The sequence below is a fragment of the Martes martes genome, assembly GCF_963455335.1.
Source record: "Martes martes genome assembly, chromosome: 4".
Lineage (NCBI taxonomy): Eukaryota > Metazoa > Chordata > Mammalia > Carnivora > Mustelidae > Martes > Martes martes.
In genome coordinates, this window is record NC_137891.1 from 158,649,178 (window position 1) to 158,669,526 (window position 20,349).

The window sequence follows — 20,349 nt, forward strand, 5'->3', positions numbered from 1 at the left end:
AGCCCAGGGGGAGAGGGTCCCTGACGGGTAGAAAGCCCAGAAGAGATGGCTATGGAGTCAGCCTCTTTTGTCCCGCCAGCTGCGCTCACTCCCTCAGGACAGAGCTGCTGTTGGGGTGCCCCAAGGTCCTGTTCTAACAGGCCTCAACCAGAACAAGCAGGCCCAGCTCCCACAGAGGAAGAGGTGAGAAACAAGAAATGAACGTGGACAGCATAGAACGTGGACACCACACAACGTGGACAGCATAGTGGATAGTTCACAAGCCCCTTCCACTGTGTTCTCTCTCCTGATCCTGACAACCTCAGAAGATGGTGCTGTCATGATTTTATGGATGAGAAAACTGAGGTTCAGGGAACTGAGACATTGGCTCAAAGTCACGTGCTAGGTGCGTAGAAGGTAATCCTGCCGCTGGGTTCTTAGTCTGGTGCTTCCTCGGCTCAGGGCACAGCTCTGGGCAGGAGGAGCTTTGTGGGGTAGGAGACCAAGGAGGAGCTGGGTTGGCCAGCCCTGGAGGGCAGCATCAGCCTCCCCCTGTGGGAGCAGCCCGGCCCAGGGCTTCTCACACCTCCCAGGCCCTCAGAGCGGTGGGGAATCAGCTGGGCCTGCCGATTCTCACAGCCTGGCTGGCTCCGCTCTTCCTCTAAGACCAAACATGCACTCAGTACACACAGACTCCTTGTGACACGAAGTCTCTTTGGGAGAAAGAGCCCCGGGGCTCTCTGGAACAGGGAGGCCCTGCTGGTTGCTGCCAGCATGCTACCCACAAACAGTAATCCTGCCCCCCGAGGAAAATATACAAGTTCCAAGGTGTTTTCAGGACCTCTTCCTCATTTAATCATCAGTCATTTGAGAGGGGAGGAAGTTGATCCTCTGCCTCCACTCAGCCCGTGTCTAGCCCTGGGCCCTTCTGGTCTGGGCAAGAGTTAAGACAGAGTAGGGTCCTTTCCCATAAACCCCGTCACCGAGATGTTAGAGGCTGGGAGGGGCTGGGTTTGGAGTTTGGAACTGGGAGTTTTTCAGGGCAGCCTGGTGGGACTCACTGCTCCCCCAGGCCAGTCTCATTCACCAAGGCCCTCCGGACTCCTGAGACCCTTTCACTTCAGGGCCCCTCCAAACGCGAGACAGGAAGAATGCTGCCTGAGAAATCAGGGAGGGGAGGGAAGGAAAGGAGCCAAGGGCTGGCTGTGAACTCCCTCCCCAGGAAGCGCCTCTTCCCGGGCTCTCCTGGGCCTCTGGGCTGACCCCCACAAGAGGAAACACCTCAGCACCCTGCCCAGCCCAACCCTGCCTGGAGAGCAGCAAGCCAGCCTCTCTGCCCCCGAGAGGCAGTCAGCACATACCTGGGGCACTTCTGCCAATTACCAGACACACCTCAACAGCACTACTTTGGTTACTTTTTTAAGTTAATGGTCAATTATCTACTATATTATCCCCTTCATTCAGGAAGCACTTTCACATTCATGGCTTCCATTGGCTTCATGAGGTTGACCAGGTGAGGGTTACTATCCTTACTCACAGGGTAAGGCAAAGAAGACTCAGAGAGGAGAAGAACCTTGCTCAAAGTCACACCAGAAGTGGCAGAACAGGACTTACAATGTCACCTTAATTGTTCTTTCCCTCCTACTCTGCACTCTGCTGTCTACCAACCAATAGAACAGAGCATCATATTCCCTGTAAGCTCAGACAAAGCTAGGTCCTGGGGAAAATGTTCATGGCATGTCCAGTCTACCCAGAGAAACAAGACTCATGCATGCATGTGGGGACTCCCTGACTGTTCGTCTTACAGGTGAGGAAACTGTTTTCAAGATAGTCAAGTGACTTGTTCCAGTGAATGATGGAGCCAGGATTTGAATCTGGCCTCCTCTTTTCCAATTAAATGCCATTTTCAGCATACTGCACAGGTCTTGGGTATGAAAGGATGTGGACCTCAGAGTAAGGGCTCTAGAAATCCAGAGAAAAAAGGAGAAATCCATTCATTCAGCAAACATTTGGTCATGAGCAAGATTCAGTGCCTGGTGCTTGGGACACAGAGGAGATTAAGACCTGGTCTCAAGTCCCAGGGAGCTACGGAAGGCATTCAACCCCTGCACAGAGAAGGAGAGGTGGACAGACTGCCAGGGGAGCACAGAGGAGGGGTCCAGCCTGACAGGGGGCTTAGAGAAGGCTTCTCGGATGAGGGGGTCTGAGCAGAGGCATTGCTAGAGAGTGGCCAGCGGGACTAGATCATGTCACTCCCCCCACTTTGTGCAAGCTGTCCGTGGCTCCCCGGGCGCCCGGGATGGAGTCCATCTCTGTCCTTTGATATATAAGCCCTTATGATAAGGTTGGCTCCATTGTTAGCCTCCTCTCTTGACTGCCCCTTGCACTGGCTCTCCCTCTGCTCTCAGGGAAGCCTGTGCCCCTCCCCTCCCCGGAGCCAGGCGCCCCTCTACACTGCAGCGTCTCTGTGTGCTCACCGTGTGACCCCCGGCACTCTGCATTGGCGCAGCCTATCCTGTCTTCCTCCTCTACTACAGGGGAAGCAACTGGAGCGCAGGCTGAAGTCCCCTGTGCCCAGCATGAGGCCTGACAATAGAAGTTGTTCGATGATTGTTAAGTTAGTAGAGGATGTCCCTCTGGTGCTCCCCCAACATCCTCTGGCTGCACCAGGTCACATCTCTCCCCTGCCAGAGTCTGTTCAGTCTATCCTCCAAGAAGCCTTCTCAGATGAACTCTCAACCATCCAGACCCTCAGCACACCCAGCATCTACCCAACGCTTACAATCTTCCATTTACTCATTTTTAAATACATGTGTTCATGCCTGCTCCGAGCCAGGACTGTGTTCTGGGGACAGAGAGAACAGAGCTCGGCTGCATCCTCAAGAGGCAAGGAGTCTGGTAAGGGAGGCAGATCCGTGTAGGAAAGTCAAGGCAGCGTGGCAAGGCTCCTGTGGGACAGGGGACGTCCCCTTGCTGCGGTGCGCCAGGGAAGACTAGCCTATGTCTGCTGTGGCAGCAGGGGAAATATCCAAGGACGAAGGGGGGCCCCTCCTGGCAAAGCGAAGAAAGGTGCCAAAGCACAATGAGGAGGCTGGATTCCGGGGAGTGGGGGGTGGTGACTGGAGGTGCAGTGGGCAGGGAGGCCGCAATTGGGGATATGCCCATATCACCCTGTATCGTCGCGATGTCTGGCCAGGAGGTGTCTGGGTCAGATATGGCTGGGAGTGCAGGGGAGAACGGGAAGAAAAGGAAGCCAGCCCCGAGGGCAGCGAGGGCGGAAAAGCCAGCAGGAATGGCAGACCGCGAAAACTGTGGGCACCAGAGAGAGGACAGGCGTACTGCCCCGAGGCCCTGCAGCTACTGTGCCTGAAAGCCGGGCGCAAACTGGAGTGCGCATGCGCCCGGCGGGCGACACAGGGCGCAGCCACTCCAGTTAGAGATGCGCGCACGCCCCGCCCCGCAGGCCGCCTCTCGCCACAGATAGCCACGCCCCCTCCCCGCCTGCGGTTCCGCCGGCGGGTCCCGGCCCCACCGGGCTATGGCGCCAGCCCTAACGCCACCCCGCGCCGGAAGATGGAAGAGAGAGAGCCAGGCTGGCCTCCAGGACGGTTCCCCCCCCCCCCACACACACACACCCCCGGGGGCCTGGTCTCTGGGGAGGGACCTGCGCTGCCTCCGATGCCTACCTGGGGACCAGACATCCCTGGAGGGGGGTGAGGGCAGCACTCTTAACCCGCTTCCTGTGCGGTGGAGCAGGCCAGCCGGGGCCTGGAGGAGCCGCACAGGTCCCAAGCCTCATACCCCTGGCTCTTAGCTCACAATCCCCGAGAGGCAGGGGAGGGGCAGGGGGCTCTAGTTGGCAGAAAGAGGGGCTTCAATTTGCAGAGGAGCCTAGGCCACCCTGTGGGCGCTTTGGGGAATGGAGGGATCGGGGAGGAGGGGACTGGTCTCTCTATGGTGGCCAGCAAGGGGAGGCTTGGGAGGTGAAAGCCCAGAGTGCAGGCAGGGCGTGTGGCAGGCGGGCTGGAAGGGCTTTGGGGAAGGTAGGTGTCTGGCTGGGGTCCAGACCGTGAAGGGCCTCCAGGGCAGGGCTTTGGTTGTCTGGTTCAAGGCTGTATCTTTGCACCTGTAAGAACTGCTTAGGCATATGGTAAGTCCCCCTTCCCACTCCAGTATTTGTCGGATGGATGAATGACAAGCCAAGTAATTTACACTTAGTCCTGAAAGTAGTTTAAAGTAGGGAAGTGACATGGTCGGGATGGTTCAGAAAGATGACTCTGGCAGCTACTGTGGACGCAGGCTCTGTAAAACTACAGGAGAGTTGAGGCAGCCCAGAGCAGACATACTGCGGGACCGCAACAGAAGGGAATGGGAGGAAGTAGCTGGACTAGGAGCGATTGTGAAAGCATCCCAAGGGTGTGGGAGAGAAATGAGAGGGAGAAGGTAAAAGCCTCTCTGAGGGGTCTCAGTTTGGCAGCTGGATGAATAATGTGCTACAGGAAGAAGCTTGGGTAGGTTCCCAGACACAAGTTCTGACACCTGCCCCACATCCTCCCACCTGCCCTAATGCCGAGTTAGCGCAGCAGTGGCTTCCAGGACCCCACAGGAGAATACGCAAGAGAAGAGATGGAGTTGGGTGGTCAAGTGACACTCTGCTTCTCCTAGCAACCTGGAGGGGAAAGAAGAGCGTGCTCTGAGTGGCGACTAGCCACCTGCACTGTGCTCAGTGCTCTGCAGACATCATCATCATCTTCCTGGCCGTTCTCAAATGCTCTCGGCATTAGTGTTAGCACTCCTGTTCTCCAAAAGAGGAAATAGAGGATTTGTTGATTTTCATAAATGATGGAGCTAAGACCTGAACACAGTCCAACACTAAAGTCAGACCTAAGGTGTCTGAGAAAATAAAAGAGAAAACGAGGATGGAGACGAGAACAAGAGTCAAGTCAGCTTCTTTCTACCCTTTGTACTTACCTTAATTTGTCCATGCCACATGGACCATTAGTGGCAGATTAAAAATTACAGCATATGCATTCTAATGCTGGCTTTAATGATTAATCAAGTTCATGTGGCCACCCTAACACCACCAGATGTGTAAATCTGAACACGTTACTTTGCTTTCCTGAACCTATTTCCTAATCTGTAATATGGGATTGTTGTGTGAACTAAGCAAAGTGCTCGGGACGGAGTAGAAGCTCCATCATTATCATCATTATTACTATTCTAAGGACTCGATCATGCCTCTGTTAGCCTGGACATCACCAAAGCTTCCTTCTGAAGAGGGAGAGGAAGCAAGGACAGCTACAAAAGACATGTGTCCCCAGCTGTCAGAAGTTTCTAGCTTCCTTCTGTTCTGGATCTCACAAGGAAGTAGAGGACAAGAATGGTAAAGTTAGACTGGTTACACTTGTACTAATATGGTCGCCACTAGCCACACATGGCTAGTCCGAATTGAGATGTGCTGTAGGTGTAAAAAAACACCAGAGTTTGAATACTTAGTTCATATATACATACATACATATATAAAAATTATATATAAATATAATTTTTAGTATTATTTGTTGAAATGTTAACATTTAGGATATATCAGGTGGACATCAAATATATTATTAAGTTCACCTGTTTATATATTTTTTAATTTTATGTATTTACTTGACAGAAAGAGACACAGCGAGAGAGGGAACACAAGCAGGGGGAGTGGGAGAGGGAGAAGCAGGCGCCCCACTGATCAAGGAGCCTGATGTGGGGCTCAATCCCAGGACCCTGGGATCATGACCTGAGCCAAGGGTAGATGCTTAATGACTGACCCACCCAGGTGCCCCACCTGCTTGTATTTTTTAATGTAGCTACTAAAAATTTAAAATCGTTTATGACTTCCATGATATTTCTATTAATTTCTATTTATGACACTGACTTAGATCCCTTGCAGGATATAAGTACACAGACATAGGTGTCCATGCACTCATACATTATTAGAGTATTTTTTATGTCCCAGGCACTATTTCAGGTGACAGAGCTGTGGACAAGACAGGCACTGTTTCTGTCCTTACAGAACTTGTGTGGAGAAAAGGCAAGCAGTATGTCTGCTCAAAAAGGGCGATGGAAAACAAAGCAGGCCAAGCAGTCACTCCAACGTGGGAAGGGTTGGTATTTCTGACAAGGTGATCAGTGAAGTGATATGCGAGCAATGACCTAAATGACGAGAAGCCGCAAACTATGCAAAGATCTTGGGGGCAACTTTCTAGGCAGGAACGCAAAGCCTCAGAAGCAGAAATGAGCTTGATTTGTTGAAAGGACAAGATCATCGGGAACAGGGCGGGTACGGAGAATGCCCCCACAGAACCTTGGCCAGAGGCTTGGATTCTATTCAAGTGTAATGAGAAATTGTTGGGTCATTTTTAAAGAGAGGGGTTATGCCCCGAATTCTCTTTGTAAAGGACGATGTCTCCAGTCTCTGTGGAGCTAGACTGAAGCAGGGGGAGAAAGAGGGCAGGGAGCAGAGCTAGGAGGCCGCTGCACTAGTCCAGGCCAGAGTTACCGGTGGTCTGGCCCCAGGGGCCGGGGTGGAGGTGGTGAGAAGCTGTCAGATTTGGGATAATATTTTGAAGACGGCTGAGAAGACCTGCTGACTACTGTGGGAAGAACAAGCAGAATCGAGGATAACTTAGACTTCTGGCCTCAAAAAACAGAGGGAGCTAGGTGGTGATGGCAGGAGAGGGGCTCGTGATGAAACACGTCTGGGGCAGGATTCAAGACTTTGGGTTTGGACACGTTGGGGTTGTAATGACGTCAAGTGGCGCCGTTGATAGACAAGGCTGCGTGAAGCTGGGGAGAGACGGGGCTGGAGGCAGGCTAATGAGTCAGCAGGATAGGGGTGGCGTGTGATCCCTGGGGACGGATTAGATCACCCAACAGGGAGAAGAAAAGAGGGCTAAGGAACAGGCCCCAGAGCAATCCAAAAGCTAGGTGTCAGGAGACAGAAAAGGTGTAGTCAGCAAAGTGGGAAAAAAAGCAGGAGATCCTAATATCCCAAATGAAAATGAAGAAACGAGCTTTCAAGTAGAGGTTGGTCCACTGAACCAGAAACCTCTTTAGAAATAATTACTCCAGACACTTGTAGCTCCTTCCTCCCAAGCCCCAGCTCCTTAAGGGCTGAGCCCCATCTTGTGCGTGAGGGTTTTGCACAGGCTTTAGTGCCAGAAACATGGGCTCCCCAGCTTAGGAGTTGCATGACCTTGGGTAAGTTACTTAACTTCTCTGGGCCTTGATCTACAGCCCATCCATGCTCATCACTACACACCCAAGGCAATGCCTCCAATAGCATCCCATAAGCACAGCTTACTGTCACTTTTGTGTTTTAACTTCCTTACATGACTATGTTGGGATCCCCTAGGACTGGTTATAGGCAGACTTGAATCAAACAGGACTGTTCAATCTATATAACCATGGGCCTGTTGCTTAATCTTTGGGTAGATGTTCCCACTTTTTAAAACAGAGATACTGGGGCGCCTGGGTGGCTCAGTGGGTTAAAGCCTCTGCCTTCGGCTCAGATCATGGTCCCAGGGTCCTGGGACGGAGCCCTGCATAAGGCTCTTTGCTCAGCAGGGAGCCTACTTCCCTTCCTCTCTCTATCTACCTGCCTCTCTGCCTGCTTGTAATTTCTGTCAAATAAATAAATAAAATATTAAAACAAAACAAAACAAAACCAGAGATACTATTGGTGCCTGGGTGGCTCAGTCAGTTAAGCATATGCCTGTGGATCAGGTCATAATCCCAGGGTCCTGGTATCGAGCCCCATGTCAGGCTCCCTGCTCTGTGGGGAGTCCACTTCTCCTTCTCCCTCTACCCTTAGCCCCCATTTGTGCTTGCTCTCTTGCTCTCTCTCAGGCTCTAATAAATAAATAAAATCTTAAAAGTAAAACAAGGACACTATATACCTCATAGATGGTTATTATATGAAAATTAAATCTGATAATGATATGCTTGGCAGAATAAAAGCTCACTAAGCTGTATTTATCATCTTGGTATCTACAACACCAATATTCTCAATGCCTGTGGACTGACAGGTAACTTGAGAAGGTAAGGACATAGCAAACCCTCCTTCCAGACAGCTAGGATGGAGAAAGGGAGGTGTGTAGTCAGCTGCTACTCACACCCAGTGAGCCTGGACAGGGCCGGCATGGTGAACTAATAAAGCAAATATAGATCGCTCATCATTCTGGGAAATATCAGGGATGTCTCCCCCTTCCATATTTTGTTGAGTGGAACCCCACCATCCATATCCGCATTCAAGCTAGAAATTCAAGCATTATCTGAGAGTCCTTCTTGTCAGTCATCCCCCACCATCTTATTAGTTAACAAGATGCAGTCTATTGTGGCTTCAAAATGCCATACTTTGGGGTGCCTGGGTGGTTCAGTGGGTTGGGCCTCTGCCTTCAGCTCAGGTCATGATCTCAGGGTCCTGGGATCGAGCCCAGCATTGGGCTCTCTATTCAGCAGGGAGCCTGCTTCCCCCTCTCTCTGCCTGTCTCTCTGCCTACTTGTGATCTCTCTCTGTCAAATAAATACATAAAATCTTTTAAAAAAAAATGCCATACTTCATCAAATCCAAGACGCCAACCCTTCTAAGACACGTGAGACACACCATTATGTTCTGCGGTTCTAAGAAAGAAAAAAAATGCTGCCACTGAAACTGTGACACGCCACTGACTTTTAGAAGCATCCAAGTTCCAGAGATATTAAAATGTGGGGGAAGAAGAGTACATCTTACAGTTGATGAAATTGTACGTCTCATTCCATCACTGCTCCCTTAGCTCAGACCTCCACCATTGCTTGCCTACTAGGGATGGAAGCTCCTACTCATCTTCCCTCCTATCATCCTCTGATGTCAAAAGAAGTTTATACAAGGCCAATATTACCAACTCCCTACCCCAAATCTTTCAATTAAGCCTTCTCCTGTGGCCCCTGGCCTGCATTCTTCACTTTAAATTGGCTGCAGTTCCCCAGATGTCATATTGCTTCTAGTCTGGAATCCCTTTCCCTCCCATTCTTCAACTACTTCTCTCCTAGCTATTAGAAGTAAGAGTTTCCTAGCCAGGGCTTACCTCACCCCAACCCTCCTGCCTGCCGGGACTGGTTTGGTTAACACGGCTTGTTAAATGGAGATCCCTTTCTTCACTCACAAATAAATGAACCCTACTCCAAACTCCAAAGACAACTGTCCTGCAGAGGACAGTCAGGGTCTCCAAACAAGCTCTAACTCTTGTTTTTCTTTCTTTTTTTAAGATTTTCTATTTATTTGACAGACAGAGATCACAAGTAGGCAGAGAGGCAGGCAGAGAGAGAGGAGGAAGCAGGCTCCCTGCTGAGCAGAGATTCCCGATGTGGGGCTCGATCCCAGGACCCTGGAACAATGACTTGAGCCGAAGGCAGAGGCTTTAACCCACTGAGCCACTCAGGCGCCCCTCTTGTTTGTTTTTCAACACCTATGGCGTCTGCTCTTCCAAGAAGTCTTCCCAGATTCTCCAAGCTGGGTTAGGTACCCCGACGTGGTGCTGCATATCCCATGCATACCACTGTCATAGCCCTTTTTATTCCACATTGTAATTGTTGACTCGGTTTCTCCCCCACTAGGCTGAGAGCTCCTTGGACACAGGTGCCTGCTTTACTCAGCTGTGTTATTCTCCAAAACCTGGATCCTAGAAGGCACTTAATACTTATAAAATGGCTGAATGGGGCGGGGGGTGGGAGGTGGGGCGCGATGCCTGGGTGGTTCAGTTGGTTGAGAGTCTGCTTTGGCTCAGGTCATGGTCCCGGGTCCTGGGACTGAGCCCCATATTGGGCTCTCTGTTCGATGGGGAGTCGGCTTCTCCCTCTCCCCCTGCTTGTGCTGTCAAATAAATACATAAAATCTTAAAAAATAAAAATAAAATGGTTGAATGGGTAGATGGTTGGGTGAATGGAAAATGTTTACTGTCTATAGCCGGTGGGTGCTAGTTCCTCACTCTGAGATGCTACCTCCAAAATCACTTCGCTTTGCCATGGACTTTGCTGAAGCTTGGTAACTGGCGGAAAAGCAAAGAGCAATGGCACTACCTGGTGGTCAGTGCGGGAAGCGCACCTTACTGAACGGCAGGATTTTTTTTTTTTTTTTTCTCCTCCAGTAGTTATGAAATGTCCAGTGAGGAGGATTTGTATTTTAAAAAGCTCAAGCTGATGACTGTGTGCAGAATGGATTGGGATCCATGAGGAAGCGGGGATGCCAGCTGGGGAGGTGATTTTGTCAGAGCTGAGTCCAGGTCCAGATCTGTGACTTGAACACTACCATGCTTAGCCACTTGGTAATACTGCCGCTTTTCCCCAGGACTTTCTTTTCTTCCTCAACTGAGCACTGTGGCAGGGTTTCCAATGATTTCTGCCTTCTGGCATTCCTGCCCTTGTGTAATTCCCTCCTTCGAGCATGGGCCTGCCTGTGACTTGCTTCTAACAGACAGAACACAGCCAAAGGATGAGCTGTCACTCCCGTGAGGAAGACTACACAATACTGGCACTTCCGTCCTGCTGGCAGACTCGTCCTTGTTGGTTTTCATCAAGTTGCCATGTCAGGGAGACCCATGTGCCAAGGAACTGAAGTCAGTTTGGGGTTAATAAGAGTCAACAACCTCAGTCCAACACCCTTGAGGAACTGAAATTCTGCCAACAGCCTAAGTGAGCTGGGAGACAGACCCTTCTCCAGCCTTCAGATGAGAACCCAGCCCTGGCCAACCATGGGATTGCAGTCTATGAAAACCTTGAAGCAGAGGGCCCAGGGAAGTGTGCCTCAACTCCTGATCCAGAGAAACTAGGAGATCATAAACATGTGCTGGTTTGAACTACCATGTTTTCGGTCATGTGTGCAGCAACAGACGACTAATAAGCACCGGCTCAAAATGTGTCATTAGCATGCAGGTCAGGAGCTTATGAAAACCTCGGGAACCTTCTGCAGTCAGAATCAACTACTGTACCACTAATGTGTGTGTGTGTGGGTGTGTGCGTGCGCACACGTGCACATGTGTCCTCAAGGCCATACCCAACAGAGGCTTTTCCAGCTGACTTGTCAAAGCGTTGTCCTGTGAAATGAGTGACAAGAGTATTACCTGGGTGACCCTATCAGGTTCTAGCCCCATCCTGGGCCAGAGCTGCACTAACGGCTAACTAGCCTTGACCCAACTTTTTTTTTTATTTTCAAGTTTCTTATTAAATTTTAGTTAGTTAACATATATGCAATATTGGTTTCAGTAGTAGAATTTAGTGATTTATCACTTACGTACAACACCCTGTACTCATCACAACAGATGCACTGCTCGGTCCCCAACACCCATCTAGCCCATCCCTCCCACCTCCCTCCAACAACCCTTAGTTTGTTCTTTTTTTTTTTTTTTTAGATTTTATTTATTTCTTTGACAGAGAGATATCTCTATCTCTCTGTAGGCAGAGCAGAGGGCAGAGGGAGAGGGCAAAGGAGGCCCCCTGCCGAGCAGACAGCCTGATGCGGGGTTTGATCCCAGGACCCTGGGATTATGACCCAAGCCGAAGGCAGCTGTTTAACCAACTGAACACCCAGGCGCACACCTACCTTGTTTTTTTTTTTAAGATGTTATTTAGCTCAGTTTGTTCTTTACAGTTAAGAGTCTCTCTCATGGTTTGCCTCTTTTTTTCCCCCTATGTTCAACCTCAACCCAAATTCAAACACTTTCAGGTACAAAAAGATTAAAAAAAAGTCCTTTCTGGAAAATGTCTCACCAAACTTTATGTGAGAAAAAGAAACTCTTCTTTTTCTAATACTCTGACTTGGGGGAGAACAGCTAGAGATAAAGGAGAAGGAAAGTACATTGGCCAATACTCTGAAAGTGACTTGCTGGGTACCTGTGACCCAGAGAGGATCCCAAGAGACTGACAGGATTCATTACCATCCTAACTAAAAGTAATAATGATAGCATTTATATTCACACAGGGTCTCTTTTCTTTTTTTAATTTTATTTGAGAGAGGACAGGTGAGAGAGAGCGCGCGCAAGACTGAGTGAGTGCACGCGTGAGATGGGGGAGAGGCAGAGGGAGAAGCAGATTCCCTGCTCGATCCCAGGACCCCAGGATCATGACCCGAGCCAAAGGCAGACACTTAACTGCTTAACCAACTGAGCCCCCCAGGCGCCCCACCCAGGGTCTCTACTCAACAAGTTCATGATTCACCCACAACACCTTAATGTGCATGCCACCTCCCATCAAGGTGGAGAGTAAGGGCAACCAGGAGGTGACAGGACCTTGCCGTGAGAGCTGTTTATGAGTGTCCACTCTCAAGTCAGTCCCTGGAAGGTGGGTTCAGTGCTTGGAGGCAGAGCTGCTGACTGGCTTAGCAATTTGTTCACTGTGTTGATTTTGGCATCATGTTTCTCAATGTCCTCATACGGAGTCCAGGACAAGTCATGCTGTAGCTTGTAGGCACCAAGGAAGTCATGTGGACAACCCATCCCCCATTCCTAGAGAAGGCAAAGGAGTCAGTTCTCATCAGGGTCGGAGGTAAAGAAATTAGATTCGTTTCCTCATTTTATGCCACGAATATCTTTTTTGGTTTTTCCCTTCGGACCAGTCAGAATCATCCTCATTGCATCACACATCAGATACCTCTCTTAACAGAGATAATGACTGTAAAATAATTTAAGTGTATTTTTCATGTATATTTTTTCTAAGAGTCATGCCTGGGCTCACAACACCTCTAATTTTCTAGAAGACATTTATTAACCCTATGCCTACATTTTCTCAAAAACCAGAGTAGATTTTTATGTAAAAATAAACTTTTTTTAAAACCCTTGAATAATTCATTTTATTTCTGCTTATTAGGAAATTAATGGTCATTACTGGTTAGCCTGGACATATTTTGTTTCAAAAGTATATGCCATCCAGTTATAAACATGGCAGGAAAACATGAGATTTTTATATAACTTTCAATATCTCAATTGAAAAGTTTTGAGATTATTTTATAAATATGTAGACCCATATGCACGTGATCCTTTTGGATAATTCTCAATATATTCCAATCATCAGTTAGTTAGCAAGATGAAGCTTTTTTTTTTTTTTTCCAAACAGACACATCACCAGTTAGCAAGATGAAGCTGTTATTTTTTTACAAACAGAAACACTGCCTGATATTTTCCAAAGTTGAGAATATATATATTGTCAAGTAAAAATGTACTTTATTTCATCCAAATTTAAAAGAATCTTATTATTAGTTGTTTCAAAATATTCACTGTAAAAAAAACCAAAAACCAAAAAACAAATAGGGGGGTTATTTTTTTTCACAGACAGTAAGAAAAGAAACATCCTCTGCCCTCAATTTGATGTATCATATTCATTTGAAAAAAATAATAGCTGGATTCCTCAGTAAAAAATTCAATAGTATTCAAACCCAACTTATTTTATTAATTGTCTTAAATACTGTCTTACTATCTAAAAAAAATCTTTGAAATATAAAATGTCACTGGGTACTTGTTGATGTTTCAACAGTGACAAGTTTCTCATAATGACATATTAATACTGTGATAAACAAAAGCTAATGACAGGGGCGCCTGGGTGGCTCAGTGGGTTAAAGCCTCTGCCTTCAGCTCAGGTGGTGATCCCAGGGTCCTGGGATCGAGCCCCACATCGGGCTCTCTGCTCGGCGGGGAGCCTGCTTCCTCCTCTCTCTCTGCCTGCCTCTGCCTACTTGTGATTTCTGTCAAATAAATAGATAAAATCTTAAAAAAAAAAAAAAAGCTAATGATAGCCATTTCTACCAGTAAAAAAATAAATGTTCTTACCTTTGGAGAAATAATAGAAAAATACTGCTGACCACTGTCCCGTTTATAAAGGTAGTAAATGTTGCCAGGTTTTTTTACTATATTACAAGCTACGTGGTGTAAGTCGGCGTCTCTCTGAGCATCTTCCAGTATCTAAGAACCGCAGGGATGTAAAAAGTTAAGTATTAGCTGTATCAGGCACTCACACTTGGTGATTATCCCAGCCAAAATCTGGAAATTCCTCAATGCTTAGGAATTGCTCCCCCATAGCAATTAGTCACTACTAGGATTCAGATGGTTCTGAAGACACAAAAGTTAAGACTGCTACTAAACTGTAAAAATGCCTTTAAAAGAATTATATTTCAAAATGTCAAACATGACGGGCTATGAATGGCTTTTCCATTTCTTTCCTATTTTTCTGTGGTAAGTACATTTCTTTTATAACTGAGAACCTATCTTCCCCCTCAAAATGCTTCATCTCACTGAAACTGACTCCCAGTGAAAAAGCTTATCTTGAACATAACCTCTTGAGCCTGTTCTAGTTCACTCAACACTTCTCTATTTCTAGAAGGTACTGAAGACATAAATAAGTTAAATGATTATAAGCGAGATCAGTCAATCCTGTGAATTAAATGAAGAAAATGATTGCCTGCCTAAAAGCTGTTACTTACCTTCCTGGCTTGTTCTTGTAAATGTTGGATTTGTTCAGCTATGACTGTCAGTTTGTTGGTGGCATTTGCTCGGATGAATTCATCAGCCTAAAGGTGAGACAAAGGCAAAGGGTGGGTGGAAAAAGGATAAGACTTCTACAATGTTCTTATTTAGAGCCCAGCATGGAAAGTCATCTCAACATCTTCGCTTATGCCTCGTATTCTTCCTGTCCTCCCCATTACCCCAGAAGCGCCTACCCCTCTCTTTCATCAGCACTGCTTATGAGAAGTCTCCCCTGACATGGCCCCACACCACAGAAAGGGCCTCCTTCTCTTCTATGTCCCGTAGCTTTCTCCCGTCTTCACTCTGTATTCTAGTCACCATTGCACTTCAGTCCTCCTCCATGTCCTACTCCCATGTGCTACCACATATACTGAATACATGTAACATGTTCTCCTCCTTACTCTTTGCCTGATTAAACCCACTCATTCCTCAGGCCTCCCTCTATTTGCTCATGTTTAAGTGTTTCTGAAAGCAGGGACAGGTCTTACAATAAAAACCCAAAGATACTTGTGCTCTTATCACCTCTTATGTAGTAATTTATATACAGAAACTACCTATTAATCTGACCATTACCTCGGCTGAATTATTTACATCAAACCTAGTTATATTTTAACTTATATTTGAATTCCTAATTGTTACTTCAAATGTATTTTTAAAGACAGCACTAGTATGTAGACCTGAAACAAAGTTATAATGTACACAGGAGACTGCCTGTCATGTGCTAGGAAATGCAACTGAAGCCAACTGAAATTACTTAAAATAAATAATTTTCAAAGCCAGAGAGACAGGTGTGACCAGTTTATGTACTGGGAAGGGTCATCACTCAGGCATCAGAAATCTGTCAGAATTCCAGTTTACTTTTAAAAAAAGCTGATTAATGTCCAGTGGTATACAATTAAGTTAAGGAGAAGAAATTAGGAGGTTGAACTTGAACTAAAAACTATCAAGAGAATTTGCTGGTTAGTTAGGGACGCTCAAGGTAAAAGTCAGGTATAAGGCAGTACCTGACTTATCATGCGAAAACACAACTTAATAAACAGGGTCAATCATTTATCTGTTCCACAAATACAGATTGAGCAACCACTGTGTGTCAGACACCATGCCAGGCCCTGAGTGCACTGGCAAATCAGAGAAAGAGGGCCCACCTCTGACAAGATTACAGCCTAATACACTAGCCTTTAGAATATGAATCAAGTAACATATGTAATTTTTAATTTTCTAGCAGTTGTGTTAAAAGTAAAAATAAGTAAAATTAATTCTAATGATATACTTAACCCAATATATCAAACAACTTTATCATTCCAACATTTAATCAGTATAAAACAATTTTAATGAGATATTTTATTATTCATACTAAGTGTGTTTTTTACACCATACTATGAACTCAGATGCCAAATTTTGATTAGAAATCCTCAATCTGTATAAAATTATAGTTAAAAGAGTAAATTCACATACTCAGCTTGTTCCAAATATACTTAAGAGTGTCCAATAACTGAATCAATTATCAGGTTTTAAAATGCAAATTAGTTAAAATTACATAAAATTTAAAATTCGGTTTCTCAGCTGCACTAACCACACATTCCAAGTGCTCAACAACCATATGTGGGTAGAAGCTACCATAATGAACACCACAGTTCTGGTGAGTAATACAGACACCAACAAGAAAGACAATTAGAGCTAATATTATATGGATTCAGAATAATGATACACTATTATGAAGGAAATAACTCTAATTATGTGGTAGAAGGAGATCAAAGGTAATGAGTGAAGTAACTGGTTGAGTAACAGGGAGTGAAGAGGACTGTAGGGATTGGAATATATGTGTAGCCTAGAGGCAAATTCAATTTAATAATACTTCATTTGGATGGGGTGGGGTAGAGCCATTCTACAGACAAGGCCTCACCAAGGATGTGACATGTGACTTAGGTCTGAAAAAAAGGAAAAGGCCAGCCAGGCAAAAACTGAAGATGTGTCTGAAGAGTAGTTAGTGAGGGGGATGTCAAAAAGGGGGGGGGGGCCAGGGGGGAGCCTGGGTGGCTCAGTGGGCTAAAGCCTCTGCCTTTGGCTCAGGTCATGATCTCAAGGTCCTGGGATCTTTGCTCAGTGGGGAGCCTGCTTCCTCCTCTCTCTCTCTGCCTGCCTCTCTGCCAGCTTGTGATCTCTGTCTGTCAAATAAATAAAATCTTTTAAAAAAAGGGGTGGGGGGCAGGGACCAGATCACACAAGACCTTAAGGCCCATGGTGAAAGTGCTGCATTTTGTTCCAAGGAGAATGAGGCACCTTATGGCCAAGTCGAGAAAGTAGGTGGTTTCTAGAGCTAAGACAATTCTAGGTTATGAGTCGAGTGGCCTCATTATTAGTCTTTTTCTTAAGGGGGTTAGCAGCAAATCTTTTCCTTGTAAACAAAAGAGCCTAATTCAAACAGAAATGAAGAGAAAAGTACTGATAATTACTAAACACAAACTCTGGTCCCAATCATTGTGTCTCTTCAAAAAAATTATCTAATTTAGTTTTTTTAACACCTTATGAAGTTGGAGATTATTTCAGTCTCATTTTAGGAATTATACTCAGAGAGGTGAAGCAATCTGTCCAAGGGTTCACAGCTAATAAATGGCAGTTGAAGATCTGAACACAGATCAGTCTGATTCCAAATTTCATGCCTTAATACCAGACCTTGAGTTTTCTGAACACACATTAATACCAAAATGGCGTTATCAGCTGTCAGTCCTGCTAGAAAGTACATTTCAAGAAACAGTAAATATGCTTGATTCAACCTGTTTGTCTCTAGTGTTTTTAATTCAGCAGCTCAATATCGGTAATATTGGAAAAAAACAGGCAGCAGAATAATGCAGCCTCTGTATTTCACTACATTATATGCTGTAGGGCAAAAACAGTGTTCCGTCTCTGCTTTGGGCTACTCTAATAAACACGATGGTCACTGGGTAACTTATGAAAATGGTTGCCTAAGCTTTGGGCCTGGTTGCCTCCCTCCCAATAAGTGATCTAATTAAACAGACACACGAAATTCTCCTAATCCATCAAAGTTATACTTTGCTCCCCACTTATATAGATAAGAGAAGTTTGAGTCAAAGGCACTTTCCTATGCATTTGAATATGTCTTAATTAAAAACAAAACAAAAAACAAAACACCCAGGGGGTACCGGGGGGACTTGGTTTCAGCTGACTGGTTTCAGCTGACGTTGTGATCTCAGCGTCATGAGATGAGCTCTGCGCGGGGCTCCAGGCTCAGTATGGATGGAGCCTGCTTGAGAGTCTCTCTCTCCTTCTCCCTCTGCCCTTCCCACTTGTGTACGTGTGCTCCCTCGTGAGCTCTGCCTCTCTAAAATCAATCAATCTTAAAAGACAAAACAACAACAACAACAACAACACCCTGAAATACAGAGATGTATATGTGAGGGAATTTGAGCACATTAGTAATTAAATATTTTTAAGACTTTATTTATTTATTGAATAGAGAGAGAGAGAGATCACAAGTAGGCAGAGCAGCAGGCAGAGAGGGGGAAGCAGGCTCCCCGCTGAGGAGAAAGCCTGATGCGGGCAGATCCCAGAACCCTGAGATCATGACCTGAGCCAAAAGCAGAGGCTTAACCCACTGCGTCACCCAGGCACTCCAGTAATTAAATATTTTTAAGCAAAATAAAGATCTTTGAATATAACCAAGGCCAAATACAATAGTGCATACAAGGATGAAGGGATATCAGAAGCATTAAAGCAGCAGGCCTATATCTCTACATTCTAAAGTGGGTTCTACAACTAAAAGTTTTGACAAAAATTAGATGAAATTTGTTTTTTCACAGTTTTGGCTCTAGAAGTTCTCCTAGTTGAAACCCTGCATTTTACAGATAAACTGAAGTCAAAGGGTGCATGGGTGACTCAGTAGGTTAGCATGAGATGCTTGATTTTGGCTCACATCATGATCTCAGGGTCCTGGGACCCACAATGCACTCAGCCAGCCACCCACCCCCGAGGAGTCCCGCTCACCCAGCTCCGTCCCTCCCTTGAGTGGAGCCCCACCCCCCACTCACCACCCCCCCAGCCAGGCAGCGCATGCCCAGGAAGCTTGCACCACCTTTTCGGCCTTCCACAAGCCTGGACCCCACTCCTCAGCGGAGCTCTGGGCCTTGGCCAGGGCCCCGCCCCCAGGCCAAGTTTAGGTGTTACATGCATAGTTTAACAGACCTTCAGTTCCATCTAAAGATTCTCTCCCTCTCAAATAAATAAATCTTTTTTTTTAAAGATTTTATTTATTTATTTGACAGAGATCACAAGCAGGCAAAGAGGCAGGCTGAGAGAGAGGGGAAAGCAGGCTCCCAGAGCCTGATGCCGGGCTTGATCCCAGGACCCTGAGACCATGACCTGAGCCAAAGGCAGAGGCTTAACCCACTGAGCCACCCAGGTGCCCCTAAATAAATCTTTAAAAAGAAGGTGAAGGCCAAGAAAAGTAATTTGCTTCAAGTCACATGCAAGTTAATATCAAAGCAGAGGGTAGGAGGCAGGTAGCGCCTGTGTGGCTCAGTTGGTTAGGAGAAAGATTCCTGATGTCAGTTCAGGTCTTGATCTCAACTCGGTGAGTTCAAGTTGCATGGGACTCCACACTGGGTATGGAGCCTACTTAAAAAACAAAAAACAAAAAAAACAAAAAGAAACTCTAAAGTGGGATTAACACTCATGTGTCCAAACTTCCAATGCTTTTTCTGTTATTTCACATTACCTCTTTTTTTGTTTACTTTTGGCAATGAATGTCTAAGCACTGGGCTTGGGAATGTTGTGTCCAGTGAATAACAGCACAGGACAAAACTTAAGAGTCCTTGTCCTTCTAGAAGATGTTACGTTCTAAAAGCATTCAGGTCACAGATAAAGATTTTACGGGAGGCAGTTTAACGTAAGTGGACTGTGCATCCCTGCAGAATCTGCGTTAGAGTGATCCCGAAACTTCCACGGAAACTTCTCTTCACCCGTAAAATGGGAAGAAGAACCTATGTACTTCTTACCTTCCAGGACTGTCCTAGGGCCCAAATGAAATACTGAATATTGGAAATGCGTGCAAAACTTCCCGCCAAAGATTACGGGCACTCATGTTGCAGCTGAAGGAGCCTTTGGTCTCAGTAGTTCAGAGTTCGAGTCAAGGGCAATAGATTTTCCCGTGTTGTAAAATGCAGACAAAACAAATGCTACCCCACGCTAGGTGGCTGTTGAGGTCCCAGTCCTAAGACGCAGGGCCAAACGTGAACGAAGACGGTAATTTACTTCCCCAGTCGCACTTCCTCACCTTCTGCACCTGCTCTGCGAGCGCCACGAGGTCTAAGGGGTCCCCGACCCGGTGGGTGTGGTAGGGGCTCACCAGGGCCAGGCCGCCGGGGGTCGCGGTGCGCTCCACCAGGGCTCCTGCGACACATACCCAGGAACACAGCCCGTGAGCGCCCGCCCTCGGCCTCCCGCGCAGCCCGGGAGACTAGCTGCTCCGTGAGGGCTTCTTTCCCCGGCCGGACTCCCGCCCTGCCTACCTCCCCGACCTGTCGCCGGCTGAACTCTTTGGTTTTCGGGGACCTCCTCCGCCTTCCCCAGCCTCCCGGCGTCCTCCATGACAACACCTCAAAGCTCCCTACCACCCTCTCGTCAGGAGGCGGAAGAGCATGCGCATAAAGGCCCGTGGGCGGAGCTTCCGTGTTCACCGGCCATTGGACATCACGGCCGAGGAGCGCCTCCTGAGCCTTGGGGGCGGGGCCCCGGCCAAGGCCCAGAGCTCTGCCTAGGGGCGGGGTCCAGGCTTGTGGGAGGCCGAAAAGGTGGTGCAAGCTTCCTGGGCATGCGCTGCCTGGCAGGGGGG

General features: G+C 47.0%; 1 protein-coding gene across 6 annotated transcripts; it reads right to left on the reverse strand.

The window, feature by feature from the left end:
- Window positions 1-4,189: 4,189 nt before the first annotated feature.
- Window positions 4,190-20,147, reverse strand: LOC308340986 (uncharacterized protein C1orf50). 6 transcript variants are annotated; one of them, XM_080800527.1, is made up of 5 exons: window positions 20,036-20,147; window positions 19,792-19,907; window positions 14,459-14,545; window positions 13,809-13,940; window positions 4,190-4,648 (listed from the first exon to the last, which is right to left on the reverse strand). In XM_080800527.1, exons 1-5 carry the CDS (start codon window positions 20,103-20,105, stop codon window positions 4,445-4,447), a joined length of 609 nt encoding a protein of 202 aa, XP_080656653.1. In that variant the 5' UTR covers window positions 20,106-20,147; the 3' UTR covers window positions 4,190-4,444. The 6 variants fall into 6 exon arrangements, with proteins under 6 accessions (XP_080656653.1, XP_080656652.1, XP_080656657.1 ...); XM_080800526.1 differs by having other exon boundaries at window positions 20,027-20,137; XM_080800531.1 differs by lacking the exon at window positions 4,190-4,648 and adding an exon at window positions 10,097-11,084 and having other exon boundaries at window positions 20,036-20,140.
- Between the last annotated feature and the right edge of the window lie 202 nt (window positions 20,148-20,349).